The following is a 23,380-nucleotide window of genomic DNA, read 5'->3' on the forward strand; positions in this document are numbered from 1 at the left end:
AAAAGAATGTAGATGTAGTTGACACCAAGTAAACAAATACAAGCCAAAGAACATCTTTCTCAGTTGTGGTCTTTCCTTTTAAAGTCAGTTTATTCGTAAACATTCTCACTGCACAGACGTGTCACCCAATATTACTGAGACATCAGATTTCGTGTAGCTGGTTTTAATTTCAGCTTCAGTTGCATCTTCACAAGACTGCTGAACTCAAAAGCCAAATTAGGTTATTTAATATAATGTAACACGTGTAACATGATTAAAATATTTTATTCAAAATATACAGTTGCATGTTTGCCGTGTGTAAATTCGTTCACTCCGCTTTGTGACCGGAAAAGAGCTTCAGTTATGTTAATGACAACAATAATTCACCCAGAAACGTACATATTTTCCAGGTTTCATTCTCAAATCATGTCCTCTCCTCTCTTTGGCAAGATTTCACAAGCTTAGCTTTCATCTCACAGGATCCGTCTTGTCTGTTTGTTGAATCACACCAATGAACGAGAGGAGAGAGCAGAACTGTATGTTTGAAACGGAACCGCTGGGCAGAGTGATAGTGGTGGTCATTCAGTCAAACATGTAAGTCCGCAGTGCCGGCGTTTGCCAGTTTGATGTCATACTGAGCGGCTAAACTTCTGGAATTCTGTGAATTGGGATCTTCAGTCATCCAAGAAGAAGTAGTTTCCACTCTTCTTTTGTTCCACATCCTTGAAAACAACAAAACAAAAAGTGTTTTAATGAACAGGTACAAAAATACTGGCTAGTGTTCTCAAAACTACCGACTTTGGTACCAAGTCGGTACTGAAATTTTAAAATTGTGATTTCCGCCTAGCATTTTGAGCGCTGTTAAGCGGATTCTGATTGGCCACTGTGTTCACAGGCTCAACAGATGTGTCTGTGATTGGCTACAATGATGGCTACTGGTTTTAAACATTTGCAATATGTTTGCATGTTTTGGCTGAGTTGCATTTACCATTTTGACCAGCAGCATCACCAGTGTGTGGCATTTCAAGCACTTTGAAACATCATTTGAATCATTTTGTGAAGCAATCGGTTCAATTGAGCCATCACAGGCATCTATTTAGACAGCATTTCTAGAGTTCACAGAAGTGTGAAACCCCATTTATGATGCCTAAACAGGAAACACGCTAGTCTGGAACAGTTTGGATCAAAGACAGTACTTTCAAAACTGAACTGACTCGAGCTGAATAATGACACTATCTATCGCTTCATAAATAAAGAACTTTGCAACATTCACACTGTTACTGAACTAAACTGAATCAACAGTGAACTGAATTTAGCCAAATAATGAGTCTTTTCAGAGCTGCTTTACAACTGAACTTTGAAGTATTGATACTAATATGTGACCCTGGACCACAAAACCATTCATAAGTCATATGGGTCAAAATTATCAAATTTTTTTATGCCAAAAATCATTAGGATATTAAGTAAAGATCATGTTCCATGAAGATGTTTTGTAAATTTTCTACTGTAAATGTATCAAAAATGTATTTTTGTGAGTGGATATGCATTGCCATGGACTTCATTTGGACAACTTTAAAGGTGATTTTCTCAATATTTTGATTTTTTTTGGCACCCTCAGATTCCAGAATTTCAAAGAATTGAACCGGTTTTGTGGTCCAGGGTCACATATTACGGTGAAAAATGTTTTAAACAAATCTTTGCTAGGGATTAAAAGACTATAATTAGTAATATTATCGATTGCACTGACACTATCGGATGAGAACAAAACTTAAACTGAATTGAGCTAAATAAGTTCAGTTGAGCTTAAATTTGCTCTACAGAAAATGTTGTTTCATGATTGAACTTTACATAGTTACTGAAATGAATCAACACTGAACTGACTTGATCCGAATAATGACAGCAGAATTGTGTCTCATATTTGAAGTATGCATCAATTATTTTCCTGTTTATCACTGAAGTTGCTGAAACGATCAGTATTGTATAAAGCACTAAAGAAATAAAGCTGATCGTAACTTCATTATCAAGAGTTCATGGCAATTAAGTTTAAAAGTGATTAATTTTAGGCTAAATGTAATCCTAAAGAAAAATATCTGCCAGTTTAATTGGTAAAGTGTTGTTTCAAAATGCATGTTTACCTTAATGGAATTGAGTTTGTTAATTCTTGGTCTGAAGTTGTTTGGGTCTCTTCTGAACGTGATCCCAAGCTGGGATAAAAACTTATTCATGCCGGCCAACAGGTTCTGTGGTCTGATGAGAAACATTTCAACATTAGTTTCATAATCACCAACACGTTAACATGCATTTTAACTTTGGTTACAATCATTTATGAATATATAATCCATTACAATGCACATTATGAATACCTTTATAATGCATTATACATAAAGGCTTCAATTTATGGCAAGTCATGATTACCAATTACATACAAAATATCAATGCAAATGAAGTACGTACGCATTGGCGTTAGTGTTTTTGGAGGGAATTCCGTCAAAGACGATGACTCGGTCCGCCAGATAAGTGGCCATGATGAAGTCGTGCTCCACCACAAATGCCGTCTTTTTGGCATGAAGGATGAATCTGCCGGGCAATTAAAGAAATTAATATATGAAAATAAGCACAAACCTCATCAAAAGACGTGAAAGTGTTGTAGATGTTACCGTTTGATGACCCTGGCAGCCATTAGACGCTGCTCAGAGTCCAGATAGGCCGACGGCTCGTCGATCAGATACACATCCGCAGGCTTTCCTAAACACAGAGCCAAAGCCACGCGCTGCAGCTCACCACCAGACAGATTCTGGACCTACACGCAGACAGAGACGAAACCAGTGTGACCTGTGACCCTGTGTTTGAGTTAACCTGTCTGTGCAGTGTACTACAGTGGTGCTACACCCCTAAACTGAAATATAAATAACCCTGGTGTACTCACGTCCTGATCAATGATGCTTTCGATCTGCATGGGCTTCATGACGTCAGTAACGAACTGAGGGTGTGTGTACGCGTCTCTGATCTTATCATGCAGCAGGGCTCGTACGCTGCCCTGAAACACACACACAGAGTGAGGATTCCTGCAGTTTGATGTATAGTGTACAGACGAACACTCATAAACTCAGTTCAAACTCACTTTAAATTTGGGGCTGATCTTCTGTGGTTTGTAGCTGACGTTCAGGATGGGCACCTCACCTAAGAAACACAACAGAAATTTAAAAATGTGTGTTTATCTGTTTGCATGTATAAATCAGCGGTTTGTGTGTAGATTTGCTATTCCTGTGGGATGGAAATTCCCAAATCTCTCAAAAAATAAAATAAAATCTGTGATTTCCCAAAAGAAAAAGAAATAATAAATGCTCCAGAAGTCAAAAAATGTGTATTTAAGCTATATTAGACTCTAGTAATTATTCTTTGCATTAATAATAGAATAGAGAAAAAAAAAAAAAAAAATTAACACCATGAAAATGCTTTGGTTTTTCTCAAGGTGAGAAATGAGACATACTGTAAAAGAGCACTTTAAAAACTAGATGGACTTTTAAAATTTGCTTTTGAAATAAAATGGACTCCAAAAATGTCATCTTGTGAAAAAAAAAAAAAAAAAAAAGGTACCAATATAGTTTCCCAAGAGAACTTAAACCAGCACAATTTAATAAATGATGTTTAAGAGATCCTGGACTAAATGTGACATTCAAGATCCATTTTTCTAAATTTGGATTAACAAATAAAAAACAAAAATCTAATATAATCTAGTAGTAATATTGCAACCCAATTAAATAAGTTTAGTAAAAAAAAAAAGAATTTGTGTGGTTAAAATGAATGAAATATGTTGAATATTGGATTGGTGTGTGGTGATTTTTACCTCCTCCATCCGGTTTGAGGCCGCCTGCAAGCATTCTGATGAACGTGGTTTTCCCAGTTCCTGAAACAGGAAGACTCGTTTAGAGGAAAACACAAATCACAATAATCACTTCCTTGAAATGTGCACTATGCAGGATTTAAACAAGTATATTAAGCATTGACTCATAATAAAAAATAATGCCTCTCAATCATTACTCATAGTCAAGTAGACATGTGTGGTGGTGTTTGTGTGTACAGAGACACTGCCCCAGTGCCTGTATTTTCATATTAACTTCTTGAATTCCTGTGTTCGGGATGTTTCTAGGCTGCAACATTAGGCTAGCAGGCGTGTCACCCTCAGGCAATAACGACGCGCGGCGCAGGTGAGGGTGGGACTTTATCATCTGTGTCTGAAGCTCCGCTAAAGGCAGCCACACGCTACAAGATAACCAGGCTGATTTTGGGCCCAACTCTTCCCTTCCGAAAATCCTAAAGTCCTGATTATCTTGATGGTTCTACAGACTCTCTTATCAGATTCTCCAGTGGTGTGAGGTGTGTTAGAGTGACTGAATCTGCTCGGCGATGGGGCCGCACAGATCTAAAATCGTAAATATACAACATTAAATACATATTTATGATCAGAAATCCTGTTGTGTGGGGACAAACCCGCATGCATTCTCATCTCACCGTTCTCTCCGAGCATGACCATGATCTCGGAGTCTGTGAACTCTCCTTCCGTGATGCTGAGCGAGAACTCTCCCATGCACTTCTTCATGTTGGGATACTGGTAACGACACATCTTCTTCACTTCCTCTTCAGCGGCCGTCTCAGCCACTTTAAACACCAGAGACGTCTCTCTAAAGCGCAAGTTCTCTGTCGGCACATATCCATCCAGGAAAATATTGATTCCTGAAATAAAAAAAGAGAGAATGTTATTGTCAAAATATGCAATCAGTGTTTTCACTATTATACGGTATTACACATCTTCTGAAAGAGTATCTCTGGATCAAAACACAGGTGATAGAAACAGAAGCATTGTTGACGCACAAAGTTGAAATTAAAGTCAAATTAAAGATATAATTTTAAGACTTAAAAGTACCAACTAAGATATCCAAGACTTTTAATGATCTCAAATTTTAAAACTAAATGTAAGACTTTAAGGACCAGTCAAAACAGACATTTCTAAACATCACATGCAAGGGGTCGTACCTTCTCGGACGCTGAAGGGCATGGTCACCACACCATAAGCGCTGGGAACGCCATACAGACAGCAGATGAAGTCGGACAGGTAATCCAGCACACTCAAGTCATGCTCCACCACAATGATGTACCTGCACAGCCAGAGGAATATGAGGTTTAGGGACTAGTAAAGAGCAGTAACGACGACAGCGTCATCAGAGCCGCTTTCTCAACATGAAAGGAGACTCACCTGTCTGGAGAGATGAGGGAGCGGATCGTGATGGCAGCTCTCAGCCTCTGTTTCACATCGAGATAACTGGACGGTTCGTCAAACATGAAACTACAGAGAGAAACACCATTGATACCAGTGTTATTGTTAAACAAGACTATTAAAATTGGTAAAATAAAGCTGAATATATATATATATATATATATGAAGAGTTTTTGCAAAAACAGATAACTCTTTTTTATGAATTCTCACAAATCATGTTTTTTTTTATTGTGCATTCCAAGTAATAACAATCAAACTGCAGTTGGGCTATTTTGAGTAAGTAAAGATAACTCTAAAAAATATAGGTAAATTAAAAAATTAAAATTCATTGAAAGTATGTTTTATATATATTGGAGTTGTCTGCTTTTGCTAAAAAACAAACTTTTAATATATATATATATATTAAAAGTTTGTTTTTTAGCAAAAGCAGATAACTCCACATTCAGGGTTCCTACACATTTTCCATTTCAAAATTCCATACTTTTCCATACTCAAATTTCCAGACCTCCTTCCAAACAATTTCTGCCATTGGTGAGCCTCGGTCTCCTTTTCTATGTTTTTTGGCGCACCAAAAATATTCTCATCACTTTATAATATTAATATTGAACCACTGTACTCACATGAACTGATTTAAATATGTTTTTAGTTCATTAATGGATCTTGAGAGAGGAAATGGCACTGCGTCATGTTTGTAGTCCGGGTTCTACAGTGATTTTTAAATTCGTGTTTGATTGTTGAAATAAAGTTTTGTATTTAGTATTCACGTCTAGGCCCTTGTCTTCTTAAAAACCACATACCTGTGAGACTTTTGTTGGGGATAAAATCTACAAGTACTAATATGTTCCCAGTTTAACAAGTTGGTATGACTTAGTTGTTTCCCTTTCCGAACATACCACTCGCTACATAGGCGTGAATATTTAATTTGTCTATTAATTCAATACATTTACATTATAGAGATCCTTCTGTGATTTATCCATTCTGCTCTGTGCTTGCTCTGTTCTCGACATTGGTTGTTTGTATCAAAGTATTTTTACAGAGTAGCCTACGAGTACGAGTAGCACAAGCGAAGTATGACAGTTTCCGTAATATTTTAGAAATTTCTAACTCTATAAACATATTTGCAAAGTGAAGAGAGGTGAAAAAGGTGATGTGTAGATAGTTGTAGGGGGGTCTGGGGGCAGGAGAAGATTTTTGTGATTTTAACATGTAAAGGAAGCATTCTGGTGCTCTCTGACAAGAACATAAATGGAAAAAAATAAATAAATAAATAAAATTTATTTTAATTCATTTGCTGAGCACTGACAAATTTCACAATTGAATGTGATTTTGATTCAGAAGCTTGCGATTTTATTTTGATTTGATTACCTTTGATTCAGTATTGATTAATTTGGGGCCTATCAGGTACAGTACATGGCAAATTTCCTTAAAGAAAAAAATCTCTCAACTAATGCTGTAAACTACAGGGAACCACAGCTGGTACATCACTATAATATTAGGTTAAAGGCACAATCTGTAATATTTTTTTTCTGCTAGAGGTCGCTAGAAGCCTATTCAAAACAAAGGCGTAGTTTGATGACGCCAAGTTTTAGAGCACAAACTTGGGACATGTGGTCTCCATCTCAACGGACGGTGCAAAAGAATAGGGATTGGAGTCTGGAAGAACTCATGTTCATGGATGCGATTATTAACGTTACTGTAGTATGAAGCAGAGCAGGAGCGAGTGTTGTGGAGCTGAATGAGGAGCTGGAGCGATTGATCAACACACGCCTCACGAGCAGCGGGACTTTTATTATGACACAGTCGCTGGCGTCACTTCCGCTTTTCCGGTCATGAGTTTACGGGAGCTGTCCTTGTCGACAGAACCAGCGGCAGATGGTAAACAGTAATTATGTTCCATAAATAAGTAACACAATCCACCATAAAACGTGCAAGAAGTAAATAAGGAACTGCTTGAAGCAAGCTAGTGGTTTACTGGACGCTAGACACTACTTCCGCATTTGTCCAAGGCACTGTTGTCATGTGGTTTCTACGTCAGTAAAGGCGGTAACAAAGGTAACTGACGTCATTGACAGGCGACTGCACTGCCCCGTGTCACTGTTTAGAATGGGAATTTTCTCATGATTTACAAGTAGTTGAAAACATTAGAGATATTGTTAGTAATCAGCTGGACAAAATATATAACACTAGCCTAGTGGTTTTTGGATATTTTACTGCAAAAATTGTACATATTGTACTTTTAAATTGATTGTAAGCTACTTACATATAGGCTAAATTACACATAAGGAAGTTTTTATAATTACGTTCTGTGACAATTATTTTTCTACTCTTTTTTTTTTTTTTTTTTTGTGTAAGCCTAAACATTTAAATGCTGGCTGTCATAAAACGGATTTATATATTCCATATCGAAGCACATGTTAAGTACAAATACAATGAATTTTTAATAGCCTATAGTACATATATTTAGCAAAATGCTCCTCTCAAAGTTCATTTTTGTAGCTAAATAATGAGTTTTTGGACATTGAAAGGCTTTTCTGAGGTAGGCTAAATGTGACATGTTTACAAGCTGTTTTACTGACGCCTTTCTGAGGTTGAAACACTGACTGATCGATTGCATATGACATGACACAGATTTCAGTAAGTTGTACTGTATCTTTCAACATACCTTCAGATGTTCAATCATGTTTATTTTGTGTTGTAACTAGTAAAGCTGAAGAGATGGCCGGTTCACGAGCGCTACAGCGATCCATCACGCCACAAAGCACCAAGAAAGATCGTGACTCACTCCAGTCTATGGGAAAGTAGGCAATATTAGCCTCTATAGTGTGCACGGATCCACACTTCGAAAATCTACCGGAAATAGTGGACCATCCGGGGACTTTTGGCATACTCTTTTCAACATACTATGCTTTGGGACACACTTATTTTAATCTCACATGCTATTTCGGATGGATAGTATGGACATTGGAACGCAGGGCAAGAATGAACTTCGACGGTTGATGATGACGTAAAGCAAGAACACAAGGACGCAAGATCTCTGAGGAACGTATATTGAGAAACAGCCTCAGTGTGCTCAATTCTTATGAGAATCTTGTGACACACACTCACTCACCCCGAAAAAAACCTCTCCGGATCAAAACGATTCACATAAATTATGTATTTTGATTCAAAACTGCTAATTTCGCCACAAAGTGACTAGTTTGCAGGTATAATAAATTAGAAAACTGAATTAAGGCAATAGTCTGGAAACACAAATATTTTTCCATACTCTGATTTCTTTTTTCCATACTTTTCCAGACCTGGAAATGACTCAAATCAAATTCCATACTTTTCCATACTTTTCCAAACCGCGTAGGAACCCTGCACATTTCATGTTTCATAGTTAAAGAAAACCCAAGTAATTGCATTTAAAACACTCTCAAACACACATGTGCACACAAACGCACACACACACCCACCCACCCACGTGCGCACACACACACACACACACACACACAAGCAAAAGAACAACCAATTTTTCAGCATGTAAGTCGTGTATGGTGTACAAGGACTTACAGGAGTCGAAATCATAAATCCTCGATCACTTTTAGTGAGCTTTGATAAAACTTCCCTCAGCTAGCGCGTCTTTTTGAAGTGACTAGAAGCCTTTTCACCTGACCTGAATACTGCGCGCTGATTCGCTAAAACGGACTTATCGTTTTCTGTACACAAACAACAAGGGCGCTTGTCGGCTTCTGCTGTAAAACGTGAACTTGCGATGCCTGAAAGTGGGCAAAACCGGCTCTTCTGACAAAATGGATTTATGGTACAGAACGTGCTGTATATGGAGAATAATGCACAACACTTAGTTCATTTTTTTTTTTAAATGGCGTTTATCGGTTTTTGCAAATGAACTCTTCATATATATATATACACACACACACACACACACTAAAAATTAGAAATGCAGCCTTCGCAACTAAAATACAAAAAGTATTAAAATTAATACCAAAAAAAAGTATTAAAAAAACCTAATAAAAATTACTAAAACCAAAATGTATATTATAAATAAATATAAAAAATGTAATTATTTATAATAATATAATTTAATTATTAAACTTGTCTCTTTAAGTGTGTAGCACAGCAGTGTTATTTTCAAATGTATATATTATTATAATTTATTTTGATGTTTTTTTTAACAATTTCATTTTTTATTGCTTTTGTAATTTTATTATTTTTAATTGTACTATTTAGGTTTATTTTTTATTTATATGTTTTACTTTACTTATTTTCCAATTAGTAATGTTAGTGTTTCATCTTAAAGGGTTAGTTCACCCAAAAATAATCGGCCATCACTAAATATTGTTAAAAAGTTGTTATTTTGTTCTCTATTTTGCACCAAAAATATTCTCGTGGCTTTATAATATTAATATTGAACCACTGAACTGAACTTTTTAGTATATTAATAGATCTTGAGAGAGGAAATGTCATTGCTGGCTATGCAGGCCTCACTAAGCCATCAGATTTCATCAAAAATATCTTAATTTGTGTTCTGAAGATGAATGAAGGTCTTACATGTGTGGAACGGCATGAGGGTGAGTAATAAATGACATTATTCATTTTTGAGTGAACTAACCCTTTAAAAAGTATTTCAGTTAGTTGCCAAGGCAGCATTTCCAATTTTCATTTAGTTTTTCATCTAGTATTTATATTCAATTATTTGCGCTTTATTTCAGTTACCAAAAATGCTCATAATCACTGTAGTCAACGATAATAACCCTGCAGCACAGGGAGAGACTCACATATCAGCTCTCTGAATGCAGACGACTGCGCAGGCGAATCTCTGCAGCTCTCCTCCTGATAGGTCCTCAACATTTCGCTCACGTAAGTGCAACAGATCTGACCAATCAGAGAACAGAACAGTCAGTCACATAATGCAACCAAACTAACTATTATTCAGTCACATTTCTAAATATATAAATAATACCAAAGACTGTAGATATACAAAGACAGCGCACTCATTTTACTATGAATGGGAGTGCAACACGCAATATGGCGGAGTAAGCAACAATCACCATTAGAAGCTCCGGTTGCTATAAAAACAGTCAGGGGTTTGAGACACAGGTGCATGTGAAAAAACTGTCTCATGATTTGAGTATTTAGTATTCATTGAGGATTTAAAATATGAAGCTTGGTGAACAGCTTCAGGAGAATTTGATGTTTCTTTATTCAAAGAGATATTTGCATGACTGAAATAGCTGCCCAAGAGGCGTTTCAAAGATGGCCACCGAGTGAAATGATTTGCCTTAAAGGGACTTTGGTAATACTGCACAAAAAGAAACGCATGTGTACATACCCAGCTGTTCACACACCAGCTCCTCTGTCTTGGTGTCATCCTTCCTGCTTAGGATGGAGCCTACTGACCCCTACAGGACAAAACAGAGAATTACAACACAATCGAGTCAAACACAAAAATTACATACTGACCAGGGTTATCATCAACTAAAACTATTATTAACATTTCTGTTAACTGAAATAAAGCTGAAATTAAATACTAATTATAGCGAACGAAAAACAAAGCGAAACTTAAAAATGTTGCCTTCAAGTTGAAGCACAAATTATTAACTGGAAGTGAATAAAAACTAAAATAAATTATACTTAAATAACAATAATAATAAAAAAATCAAACAAAAGCACATAAAATTACAAAAAAATTGAATAACATATAAAAATAAAGTCTTTAAAATATTAATAAACCTAAAATAAAAGCCAAAATTAGACTGATACTGACCTTAACGGTTTTGGGGATCTGATCAACATACTGTGGCTTTACGATGGCCTTCAGGTCATCTTCCAGGATCTTAGTAAAGTAGTTCTGCAGCTCTGAGCCACGGAAATACGCCAGGATCTCCTGCCAGTCAGGAGGAGCCTTAAAAAAAAAAATACACAAACATGATCTCAAATACAGTATCAATACACATATGAACTAGGATCAGATCTGGATTATGTTAAGAAACTCACATCAAATCTCCCCAGGTTTGGTTTCTGTTTTCCCGCCAGGATTTTGAGAGCAGTGGATTTCCCGATACCGTTAGTACCCACAAGCCCCAGCACCTCACCTGGACGAGGGATGGGCAACCTGACAAACACAAACAGTCAGATTAAACTCACAACAGACTGAATCATAATTAAGGTTGACTGAGGTTGACTGATGACTCAGAGGAGATGTACGTTTGTACCTGTGCAGTTTGAAGGAATTGGCACAGTATCTGTGTGTGGTTTCCTTCTCCAGGTTGCTTGGCAGGTTCACGATGGACAGAGCACCAAATGGACATTTCTTAAATGAAACAAATAATTAAAACCAGATTAAATATTATTAAAAAAATTGTTAAAGTATATGGTTGTTGTTGAGCATTTGGCATAAAACTTCAAACAATAAAACAAAAATGAAGTTTGATTTTCATGTTTAACCCTATAGAGCCTATTGAATCATATCTGATGCATTTCTAAAGCCTCTAAATGATCAATATGATCAAAACTGCTGCACACAATCTACTTGCCTTCTGTCGTCTGATTGAGAGATTAGACTTTTTAGCAAGTAAAAGGCCTTTTAGTATAATTGTACAAACATGATGACTAAACATTAGTCGACTAGAAGAGGCTTAGTCGACAAAGATTTTATTAGTTAGCAAAAAAAAAAAAAAAAAAACAACTCCACAGGAAGTGGCGAAGTCACGCAGTCTGTAAGGGAGAGATCGTTAATAGTGGGTCCTAGTGCATGTTGGGCAGGAAATCCAAAGATTTTTCTATAATCCAACAACCTCAAATTTGGCTTATCATTTGAAACAAGCAAGTAGCATCAACTTTACATGGCTCTAATGTTAACATAGATAAATATGCGCTATTATAAATCCAAGTGTTCGTGCGAAGTGTAGACGCTAAGTATAACGCGCTTTACTGCAAGATAAATCATTTTATGTCATACAGATAAGAGTAATAGATCATAATATATAGATAATATAACAGATCATAATAGATCATATAGATAATACAATATATAGGTCATAATGGAAAGTTTGAAACATCTACTTTTAAACAAACCAATTCGAATCAAAAACAAATTCTCTCTGATTATGTAATCCATATGAAAGGTCCATTTCTCTCTATAGGCAGATTACTGCGGTAATGATACACCATCGTCAAGTTTATAAACAATTAGTCAACTAATGGCTTAAATGAATGACTACTAGTCATTTAGAAGAATAGAAGCAGCCCTAATTTTCATCAAGTAAACATATGAATAACTATTATTGGACTAAAGCAACTTCGGTTTACAACCTTGGTCATGCTAAATCAGATTATTATTATTATTATTCTTGTTTATTTTAGTTCAGGACTTCATATTCCAGATGTTATTAAAGGGTTAGTTCACCCAAAAATGAAAATTCTGTCATTTATTACTCACCCTCATGTCATTCCACACCCATAAGACCTTCGTTCATCTTCGCCATAAAAACAAAATAATGACTTATATAGTGATGACTGATTTCAAAACACTGCTTCAAGAAGCTTCGGAGCACAACGAATCAGCTGTTTGGAGCGCCAAAGTCACGTGATTTCAGCAGTTTGGCGGTTTGACACATGATCCGAATCATGATTCAACACACTGATTCATTTATGCTCCGAAGCTTCCTGAAGCAGTGTTTTGAAATCGTCCATCACTAAACAAGTCATTATTTTGTTTTTTTTGGCACACCAAAAATATTCTTGTCGCTTTATAATATTAATATTGAACCACTGTACTCACATGAACTGATTTAAATATGTTTTTAGTACATTAATGGATCTTGAGAGAGGAAATGTCATTGCTCCCTATGCAGGCCTCGCTGAGCCATCGGATTTCATCAAAAATATCTTAATTTGTGTTCCGAAGATTAACGAAGGTCTTACAGGTTTGGAACGACATGAGGGTGAGTAATTAATGACATTATTTCATTTTTGGGTGAACTAACCCTTTAATCTGTACTTAATCTGTGTTTAAGAAGGCCATGGCTAACTATTCTAGATTAAGGCCTACTCCTGTCTTAATTCAAACTCTGTTTGGGAAACTGGCCACATATATCAAGCTTCACAGGGTTAAGCTATAGTGTAATGCTGGCGGGCTGTGATTGGGTCCTTAAAATACCTTAATACAGATTCCACATCCGATGCAGAGAGACTCTGAGATCCAGACGATCTTACTCTGAGGTGAGACCTCAATACACAGCTTACCTGAGAAAACACACGAGCACACATCAATAACGCACAAAACCTGAAATCAAGTGAATTCACCGTGCGACTCTTACCCATGCGCACCACCGGACAGCTCTTCTTGCACTCTTGACGGCATTTCTTGGGCTTACACTTGTCGTGGTTTACAATAGCGATTCTGGTGTTCTTGTCGGCCATTTGGCTGGTTTGATGTCGCGCACCGGCGATGGAGATCTACAAGAACAGAGGAGGTCTAGACCTCACTAGAAAGGAGGAGATAAAGATTAATGCCAACATTGCGCTGGAAATGATGACTGGAGTTTTCATTTGAACCAGTAAGAAACGACCGCCCAAGTTTATCACTAGTTAACACACATGATCTCATGCATATGATCAGATAAAATGGAAACCAGATGTTACACGCTCACAAAATGCTTTCCTTATGGTACCAGTGAATAAGTCTGGCAAGAAAACCATCTCAAAACCTGGTCTGATGTACGGTTTCATGAGTCAGACTGACAGACAGCTCACCATCTGGATGAATGAAGTTGCTGAGTTGCCATTTCTGACAGTGCAGCGCTGGCATCACGTGACAGCTCGTTTAAACATACATAGACTGCACTGTCATCCTACTGAACACAGATATTAGTCATTTGATTACTTATTAGTCATTTATCAGATGCAGCGACTCACTGTGCACGTATTAAAGTTCTGCTATAATAACCTGAGGTTTATTGTCTTAAGCACACAATAGTCAGTTCATGAACCTCCTGATGGGACTCGAACCTGCAATCTTTCAATCACCAGACCGTTAATTTGTAACTACACCACGGCACACTTTGAATCTGATAAGACTAGTACTACTCCTTTACATTATGGACAAAAATTACATTCAGAGCTCTGTTTAAAACGGGTTTAAATGATCAGAAATCGATACATTTAATCATTTCGAACACGTGGAGAATGTGCGCGCACTCGTCGTGCCTCTAACGCGCGCACTTGTGGGAATAACGATGACGCCAGAATTTACCTCAGAGAGTTCCCACCGGTATTTTACCCCAAAAACGTCACATTATGTGAATGATTTTTTCTAAAAATGTCTGTTTAGTTGTCATACACTTTGTTCAGAATGACCTTAATTAAATATTCGTGGATAACGGGAATATTTAAATAAAAACGGAAAAGGCCTTGCGCGTAGGGCGGCATGCGCACACAGCTGCTGCGATTTTTGCCTGTCAAACTACCTTTGAATCTCCATTAAATTATTATAAAATGCCAATAAAACGCTGCTCACCTCCCGCTGATCGGAACAGCGCAGTATAACGCGTTAATAAGCGTGGAATTCCTTCTTACTGTGTGAAGAGACGACCAGCGCGTGCTACTCCGGCGCGCACGAGACAACACCGGTAGCAAAGATGGCGCCAGAGCGCGCGACGCTAAAGGGACGCGACGGGAACGAAGAGCCCTGACGTGATTAGAACGCGCCAATGCCGGGCAAATGCGAACAGTACTTGGATGTTGGCGATTATATTTTACCTATTTTTTAAGAAAATGTCCCATTAGTTTTGGAAACCGATGTGAGAAGACACAGTTGTGGGAGTGTTTTTGAGCGCCGGTGAGTAACTGTTGATTTGTTTTGTTGTAAAGATTAAAGGTAGATATTTTTGATTAAACTACCGTGTTGTTGTAAAATTCAAATATATTTTTTACTTTGTAAATGTGTTTATTACGTGTTCAGGTAAATGTCATGTTACTTTGATATATATACCGTACAGTTGAATATTCTTAACTATATGTTTATATTAGATAATATTGTAAGATGCTATGTAGGTAAAATAATGTTCTGGTGTGTGTGTGTGTGTGTGTGTGTGTGTGTGTATGTATGTGTATGTATGTATGACACTTTTTCCCAGTCATCTCATTGGCTATATATATATATTATTACAGTATTTTTAAATTAAAAATGCATTGCCATAGTTTTAGTGTTTTTGGACATGGAGAATTGTTATGCTTTTTTCTACTTTATGTCAATATTAGTAAATGTAAAGCAACTGTACATTGCATTATTATTTAATAAGTGTTTTTTAATGCTGTCTGTGGGTGTTTTTTAATTCCATCCCATCTGTCTGTCCTCATTTTCTTCCTCAGTAACCATGGCAACCGCCACTAAAACCCCCCCAGGTGCCGACCCCAAGCAGCTGGAGCGCACAGGTACCGTCCGAGAGATCGGATCACAAGCAGTGTGGTCACTGTCCTCATGCAAGCCAGGTTGTGGGTCTTATTTAATCTCATTGCACACCTGATTAATGCCTCTGTTTCATTTTTCATTGATTCAGTCTCTTTCTGTGTGAAGGTTTTGGAGTCGACCAGTTGAGGGATGATAATCTGGAGACGTACTGGCAGTCCGATGGCTCTCAGCCACATTTAGTGAACATTCAGTTCAGGTAGAGTCTCAAACAGCTACTAAATGACCTGATTGATCCACTGCATCGATTAACCTGGCAGTATTTAGACATTTTGGTACTAATAAATGTGTTTTTAACATTTTAAAATATGCATTTATGTTTTATGATGAATATTATAATATATATATTTGTGTTTGTAAATGCTTAAATGTTCTGGACACTGAAAGACTGTAAATGTGTTGTGTCCTGTTAGGAGGAAGACCACTGTGAAGATGTTGTGTATTTATGCCGATTATAAATCTGATGAAAGCTACACTCCCAGCAAGATCTCGGTCAGAGTGGGAAACAACTTCCACAACCTGCAGGAGATCCGGGTAAGAGACGCAGATCACGAGCTGAATAAACACACAGAGCTGCTTATAACTGAATTGAACTCGATTCATAATAGAGTGCAACAGTCGGGTTCTGGAAGTAAAAACTTTATTCAGTATCTCCGTGGGGAATTTTAACGATAACTTATAAGCTGTAAAGAGAGCCCTACTGTGAGCTACGATGTTGTTAATCGATATTATTTACTTCTGTTGAAGCTGCCAGCCCGCATTATTTCAACTGAGTTTTAAAATAATATTGTTTAACAGCAGAAATCATGCTGAAAAACTACATTACCCATGATGCTGTACAGAAAATTACAACAATCAGATCGACCAAACAAGCAAACTGTGCCAAAAGAGCTTGTTAGCTCCACCCACTCCCATAAATCACCACAAACAATGTAATCCTGTCAATCCCTCTACGCTCTCAAAAAACGTAAATATTTGATTATATGCATATTTTGCAATAAAAATAAAATGTTGTTTATATATGTAATCAACTTTTTTAAATGAGTAGGTTTATATTTCTCCATCGTTTTTTTTAATTCGATTATGCTCTTTGCAATGCTTCATGGGATTGTAGTTCTTTCCCTCACCAAAGCCGTTTGGTACACAGTCTTGTACCTTTGTATTTTTTTTGTCTGATTTTTCAAAAACTTTAGACAGTTATTGAACTTAAAGGTGCACTATGTAATAATTCTGTCTGCTAGAGGTCGCTAGAGGCCTATTCAAAACAAAGGCATAGCTTGATGATGCCAAGTTTGAGCACGGAAACTTGGGACATGTGGTCTGCGTTACTGTAGTATGAAGCAGAGCAGGAGCGAGTGTTGTGGAGCTGAACGAGGAGCTGGAGCGATTGATCAACACACGCCTCACGAGCAGCGGGACTTTTATTATGACACAGTCGCCAGCGCTGCTTCCGCTTTTCCGGTCATGAGTATGAGGTAACGCAGCTCTGTTTATCATATTAGATACATTTATATATTTTATTCGCTCGGCGGCTGCTGTGAGACACTGTTACACACTGCAGTAAGATAGATCATCATATTAAATGCTGGATGACTTGTGTTGATAAATGGCATGCAATTAATTTTAAAATGTATTGTATGATGTAATGCTGTATTACTGTTACTAAAAATAAAGCTGCATCTGATTATGCTATGTTAGCTACTTCACAAAATAGTGTTTTTCTCTTAGGCATGGTAAACATGGTACTCGTAAAATTAGATTTAAACAATAAGACTAAACGTGTTATATAACAATAATTAGTTTTCTGTCTATAAATGTATCAAAACAGTTGTTCCCTAGTCTATTAAAACATGTAAATATTAAAGCGTCTTTGGTGTTTCCATGGTTTCTACAAAATAAAACCAGAAACCAAGGGTAATGCGGGTATGACGCAATTGACAGGCGACTCCTCACATGTCCCGGAGCCTTGGGTAAAATTGCTATTTTCTCAAAATTTACAAATAGTTGCAAACATTTGGGATATTGTAAGTACTCAATGAACAAAATATATAACATTTTTGGATATTTTACTGCAAAAATCTTACATATTGCACCTTTAACTGAACCAACACTGAACTGACTCAAGCTGAATACTAACACTATTGTCTTTTAGTAAAACTGGTTTCCTGCTGAAATTGGATTTGTCTCATATATGATGAAGTTTGCATAATTGATTCTGTTGTTTTTCTGTTTAATCACTGTAAATCTGCTTTGAAACAATCTGTATTGTATAAAGTGTATAAAGCTGACTTGAAAATGTTATAGCCTTAATCTATAAGTTGAAATAGTTGATTGTGATTCATTTGTGGCGTTCTATGGTACATTAATTTTATGTAATGATGTTAAACAGTATTTTTTAACATGTTCTCATTGTTTTTGCATAATAAAATTATTCATAATTTAAATCAATCTTTCATTTATTTGATAAGCAACCATGTAATAAGCAGAATTATGTGCATTTTCACAAAATGAACCTTTTGATTGTAACACAAGATTGTGTGTGTTTGAGCAGCAGCTGGAGATGGTGGAGCCCAGCGGGTGGATTCACATCCCTCTGTTGGATCTGGTGAACAATCCCATCAGGACATTCATGATCCAGATCGCCGTGTTGGCAAACCACCAGAACGGACGAGACACGCACATGCGGCAGATCAAAGTCTACACGCCCGTGGAGGAGAGCTCCATCGGCAAATTCCCACGATGCACCACTGTAGACTTCATGATGTACCGCACCATCAGATGACTTGAAAACGGACTGAGGTGCTTCTAAAAGACTCAGTTCTACAATTAAAAGGTTTCAGATGTTTTAAAATGTGCCAAGGTGTGTTTTGTAAAGATGAGTTCAAATTTCAATTTATGTACATGCAAATCTACAGGAAATAAATGTTTGTTTGAAATGATGAAAGCAACCTGTATTTCTTGATGCTATATTACAGCAGGATAGATCAGAGATGCACACAGCTCACATTTAATGTGTTTTATTCAACTGTGAAACAAGGATTGCTCAATAACACAAATTTTCAGAGAAATGCACAGGTTTTTATAGGTCTTTTATGAAGGAGCTCCGCTGAGATAGCAGCTCTGAGTTGTTAACCCTGAGATGTTTCCATCGTTTTTGATTCCTCTTCTCTTGGTGTATCTTCTGAACTATGTTGCAATGGTGGATGCACTATTTTTCTTTTCCGATCCTGCCCAGCAAATGTCCCATTGATGACACGATGTCAGGTAAAAGTATAGAAAAAAATTGTACTGCGCATGTGTCGAACTCGGTCATCTGGGCGCATCCGTGGTTTAGTATACCTTAAAAAATGCGCGGACCCATCCGGGCATGGAAAGTGAAGTATACCCGGGGCTTTATGATCTCTGTGAGCCTCCTTGGGAAGCAGTCTCGAGCGTAGGGTGTAGTAGGTAAGCTCTCGCTTTAAAGAGTCATTATGCAGAGTCCTCCATCCTTAGAGCTCAGCCAGGCAGTAGTGTCAAGTTGTTAGGCTCTCTGTAAGCCTCCTTAGCTACTGCCTTTACAGAGTGAGTGAGGCTTAGGCCTCCACTCCTCATAGCTCTGTCTGGGCAGCAGTATCAAGTTGCGATATGTTCTCTGCGCTTCCTTAATGGCTTTTCTTAGCGTTTGGGCATAGTAGGCTTTCTCTTGCGTTAGAATCATCATGCTGAGGCCTCTGCCCTTAGAATTCGACTAGGCAGTAGTATAAAATGGTTAGGCTCTCCTCAGAGTTGTCCTTGCCTCTGCTCCTCAGAGCTCTGCATGAAAAGCAATTTCGAGCTGTAGGCTCTTTGTGATCCTCCTTGAAAGCTTGGAACATATTTAGTCCTTATTTCACTTTAAAGAGTCATGCTAAGGCCTCTGTTCTCTGAGCCAGATTATGCAGTAGCACTGAGTTGTAGGCTCTCTGTCTGAGCCTCCTTTGGTGCCCCTGGGTTGGGAGCATTTTTAGTCGTTTTTGGCCATCTGCTCCCCCTGTATTAAAGGTACCCTCGAATGAAAAATTGAATTTATCTTGGCATAGTCAAATAACAAGAGTTCAGTACATGGAAATGACATAGAGTGAGTCTCAAACTCCATTGTTTCCTCCTTCTTATATAAATCTCATTTGTTTAAAAGACCTCCGAAGAACAGGCGAATCTCAACATAACACAGACTGTTACGTAACAGTCGGGATCATTAATATGTATGACCCCAATATTTGCATATACCAGCCCATGTTCCCAACATTATGAAAGGCATTAGACAAGGGCAGAACGTCTGGATCTGTGCACAGCTGAATCAACAGACTAGGTAAGCAAGCAAGAACAATAGTGAAAAATGGCAGATGGAGCAATAATAACTGACATGATCCATGATATCATGATATTTTTAATGATATTTGTAAATTGTCTTTCTAAATGTTTCATTAGCATGTTGCTAATGTACTGTTAAATGTGGTTAAAGTTACCATCGTTTCTTACTGTATTCACGGAGACAAGAGCCGTCGCTATTTTCATTTTTAAACACTTGCAGTCTTTATAATGCATAAACACAACTTCATTCTTTATAAATCTCTCCAACAGTGTAGCATTAGCCGTTAGCCACGGAGCACAGCCTCAAATTCATTCAGAATCAAATGTAAACAATATAACATTATACAGTACTCACATAATCCGACACATGCATGCCGCATGCATGACGAACACTTTGTAAACATCCATTTGAGGGTTATATTAGCTGTGTAAACTTTGTTTATGCACTGTTCAAGGCAAGCGCGAGCTCTGTGGGCTTGGAGCAGGAGAATTAAAGGGCCAGTAGCCCTGAATCGGCTCATTTATAATGATGCCCCAAATAGGCAGTTAAAAAAAATTAATAAAAAAAAAAATCTATGGGGTATTTTGAGCTGAAACTTCACAGACACATTCAGGGGACACCTTAGACTTATATTACATCTTTTTTAAAAAAGTTCTAGGGCACCTTTAATAAAGACGCTGTGTAGCCTACTTTGCAGGTGTAGGACGTACTACAAGGAATTTGTCCTCTGAGTTCAGCTATGGACCAAGCTGCTAGGATTTCTGTGAGCCTCAATGGGTACTGTTTGTAAGAAGTGAGCATTATTAGGCCTCCTTTCGCTATAGAGAGTCATCCTGCTGAGGTCTCTACTAACCAAAATGCAACAATTTTTTTGGTCATCCGCTCCCCTGAGCTCTGCCTGTATTAATTGTAAGAGCGCTATGCAGCCTTCTTGGCGGGTGTTGTACATACTACTAGGAATCTGTCCTCTGAGTCCAGCTAGGGATTAAGTTGTTAAGCTCTCTGTTAGCCTCCTTGGGTACTGCTTGTAAAAAGTGAGCATTATTAGGCCTCTTCTCACTACAGAGTCATCCTGCTGAGGCCTCTGCTCCCCCAAGCAAGGTCCTGTGTCCTTATAGCACGGGCAGGGAGTATACCTGGCTATTTAGGCTTAGGCTTAGTATGGAGTGTTGCCAGGCCTCCTCAGGTTATGATGTTCTCAGTAGCCTCCTTGATAGCTGTTCTCTATTAGGACATAGCTAGGCTTTCTCTCACTTTGAGAGTCAGTTTGTTGAGGCATCCATCCTTAAAGCTGGAATCGGTAGTAATGCCAGGTTGCCAAATCTTGCTGAGCCTTCTTGGCTGCTGCCTTTTTGTTAGTGTTGCTATGCCTCTTACTTGAAAGTAGTCCTCCTTGAGGCTTGAGGCCTCCGCTCTTCAGGGCTCTACCTGAACAGAAGTTCTGAGTGGTTAGGTTCTCTGTAAGCCTCCTTGGAAGCTGCCCTGAATATAGAATGTAGTTAGGCCTCCTCTCTTTTAGAGTCACCCTGTTGAGGCCTCCGTTCTTTAGAAGCTCTGGTCTAGAGGTCTGCTCCCACCTGCTCCCGCAATAGTTCTATTCCGCATGTACCCACTCCCACCTAAAATTCACTCTGTGTTCACCCATACACATATAGTGATTTTCTTCCCGACCGACGGTCCCGATAAAGATTATTTGCAGAATTTCGTGTTTAAACTTTCCCTAAAGAAAGAGAGTGATTGGGGATAATAAATATAAAATGTTGCATATACAAGATTTGTATTTGTTATTTGTTACCCTAAAAAAATGTCACAAAGAATAATAGGTTAAATATCAGAGAAAAATAGGCTAAATTAAATAGTCTACAACATGTCCCTCAACTATAGGATAAGCCAAAAAATACATATAAAAGAAAACTGTTGACTTACTAGCTATACTGCAAAATGAAATATTTTTTTAACATCCACGCAAGAACAGAATGACGCTGACTGACGGCCGATCTGTAGCTCTGGCTCTGGCCATAGAGAATTAGTCGTGACACGAGTGTGTACCTTAGGGATGGGGACTCCTCCAGGTCTTGACTTTATGTCAGCCAGTAAGGCACTCATCCTTTCAGCGTGGCTGTGTGGGTATTTGTTCCCCATAGTGTCCTCTAAAGGATGCGGTGCGAGTTCCCATTGGAAAGGGAATGGTTTAGGTTATGCATGTAACCATGGTTCCCTAAAAAGGAGAATGAGACACTATCTCTTTCCCATGCTTCAAGTATTCCTGCACAGACAACCTCCTTCAGACAAGAAGTGGATGATGTATTCTACTCACGGATGCATCAGTAGTGATATCTTAGGCACTCGCCAGCCAATGTCAAGTTCATTGTTGTGCTTCTACTTGTGCTTCAGACACCGGTCATGCTCTTGGCTCCTCCCAACTTCGGCTTCACCGGAGACCCTTGTCCACCAGCTCCCCCTTGGTCAGTCATCACTCTACTCCACCACGGACTTACTATTCGCTGTGCTCCGTCCCTCCACCCTTATGGCTGCAGCGGATCTCTCTTTCCCTTCAGCTTCACCTCTATCTTCAGTCACACCGGCTTCACCCCAGTCCTCGGGCACTCTGGCTCTGCCTCTGACGCTCATCGCTGGTACCTGGTACTGTTGGGGAAATTCATTGTTCATTGACGTATTAACCGTAGAAATAGCCTGTGTGAAATACTGTAAAATACCAGGTTTACTGCATGGAAAGTACCAAAAAGAAATGTATTCAAAGTATGGGAACAATAACAAGCTGTGGAAAGTACCAAAAATTACCATTAATTAATGTAGATTAATTAATAAGATTAATGTTTTTAAAAAATAGAACGACCAGGGACTTTCCACCAATATAACTGAAATGTATGAGGATTCATAAACAGTGGTGGCAAAACGCCAGGGTGGAGCTAAAAGAAAAATATAGCTAGAGGGATCCCCATTGGATTATAGTGATAAGAAAAACATATAAAACATGCTCTTTTGTGCTGTATAGGTCAGATGTGGTGCTAGCATCTTTGTTGCCTGGCAATAAAGATTATCTTCTGAAGACCTGAAACTTCTGACTCTGAGAGCTTTCTTCAAGGGAACATCTGAAACAACTTAGAGCACTGCAGACTGGCCACAACAGTACCTGCGACATCGCTCAGCTCCATCAGCCTTCGGTCTGCGCCTTTGAATCCACCAGCTCAGTATTTGTCAGTCATCTCCAGCCACCACAACATCTTGGCTCATCCCTCCATTGACTCCACTGTGGGCTGTTGGCAACCGTGGAGCTCTGGGTCTGTAGCTGTGCCATCGG

General features: G+C 38.2%; 2 protein-coding genes across 2 annotated transcripts; one reads left to right on the top strand and one right to left on the bottom strand.

Moving 5' to 3' along the window:
• Positions 1-40: 40 nt before the first annotated feature.
• abce1 (ATP-binding cassette, sub-family E (OABP), member 1) lies at positions 41-14,921 on the bottom strand. Its single transcript, XM_067371185.1, has 18 exons — positions 14,775-14,921; positions 13,576-13,743; positions 13,416-13,501; positions 11,470-11,567; positions 11,252-11,369; positions 11,022-11,159; positions 10,587-10,656; positions 10,033-10,129; positions 5,234-5,323; positions 5,014-5,135; positions 4,492-4,713; positions 3,827-3,886; positions 3,101-3,159; positions 2,906-3,016; positions 2,637-2,779; positions 2,434-2,556; positions 2,115-2,226; positions 41-701 (listed from the first exon to the last, which is right to left on the bottom strand). Exons 2-18 carry the CDS (start codon positions 13,676-13,678, stop codon positions 654-656), a joined length of 1,800 nt encoding a protein of 599 aa, XP_067227286.1. The 5' UTR covers positions 13,679-13,743; positions 14,775-14,921; the 3' UTR covers positions 41-653.
• A 19-nt stretch (positions 14,922-14,940) lies between these two features.
• Positions 14,941-18,637, top strand: anapc10 (anaphase promoting complex subunit 10). The gene is made up of 5 exons (XM_067371186.1): positions 14,941-15,095; positions 15,629-15,748; positions 15,834-15,924; positions 16,139-16,259; positions 18,277-18,637. The coding sequence occupies exons 2-5, from the start codon at positions 15,634-15,636 to the stop codon at positions 18,505-18,507; spliced, it is 558 nt and encodes a 185-aa protein (XP_067227287.1). The 5' UTR covers positions 14,941-15,095; positions 15,629-15,633; the 3' UTR covers positions 18,508-18,637.
• The last annotated feature ends 4,743 nt before the right edge of the window (positions 18,638-23,380 follow it).

This window comes from Chanodichthys erythropterus, chromosome 20 (genome assembly GCF_024489055.1).
Source record: "Chanodichthys erythropterus isolate Z2021 chromosome 20, ASM2448905v1, whole genome shotgun sequence".
NCBI lineage: Eukaryota > Metazoa > Chordata > Actinopteri > Cypriniformes > Xenocyprididae > Chanodichthys > Chanodichthys erythropterus.

What these genes read in the sequence shown, in the direction of transcription:
- abce1 (XM_067371185.1), bottom strand. Translation starts at nt 13,678, where the DNA reads ATGGCCGACAAGAACACCAGAATCGCTATTGTAAACCACGACAAGTGT. An exon ending in CTGTCCGGTGGTGCGCATGG is followed by an intron (nt 13,502 to 13,575) that starts GTAAGAGTCGCA and finishes GTGTTTTCTCAG; the next exon opens with GTAAGCTGTGTATTGAGGTC. An exon ending in GCCCTTCAGCGTCCGAGAAG is followed by an intron (nt 4,714 to 5,013) that starts GTACGACCCCTT and finishes TTTTTATTTCAG; the next exon opens with GAATCAATATTTTCCTGGAT.
- anapc10 (XM_067371186.1), top strand. Translation starts at nt 15,634, where the DNA reads ATGGCAACCGCCACTAAAACCCCCCCAGGTGCCGACCCCAAGCAGCTG. An exon ending in TTAGTGAACATTCAGTTCAG is followed by an intron (nt 15,925 to 16,138) that starts GTAGAGTCTCAA and finishes GTGTCCTGTTAG; the next exon opens with GAGGAAGACCACTGTGAAGA. An exon ending in ACAACCTGCAGGAGATCCGG is followed by an intron (nt 16,260 to 18,276) that starts GTAAGAGACGCA and finishes GTGTTTGAGCAG; the next exon opens with CAGCTGGAGATGGTGGAGCC.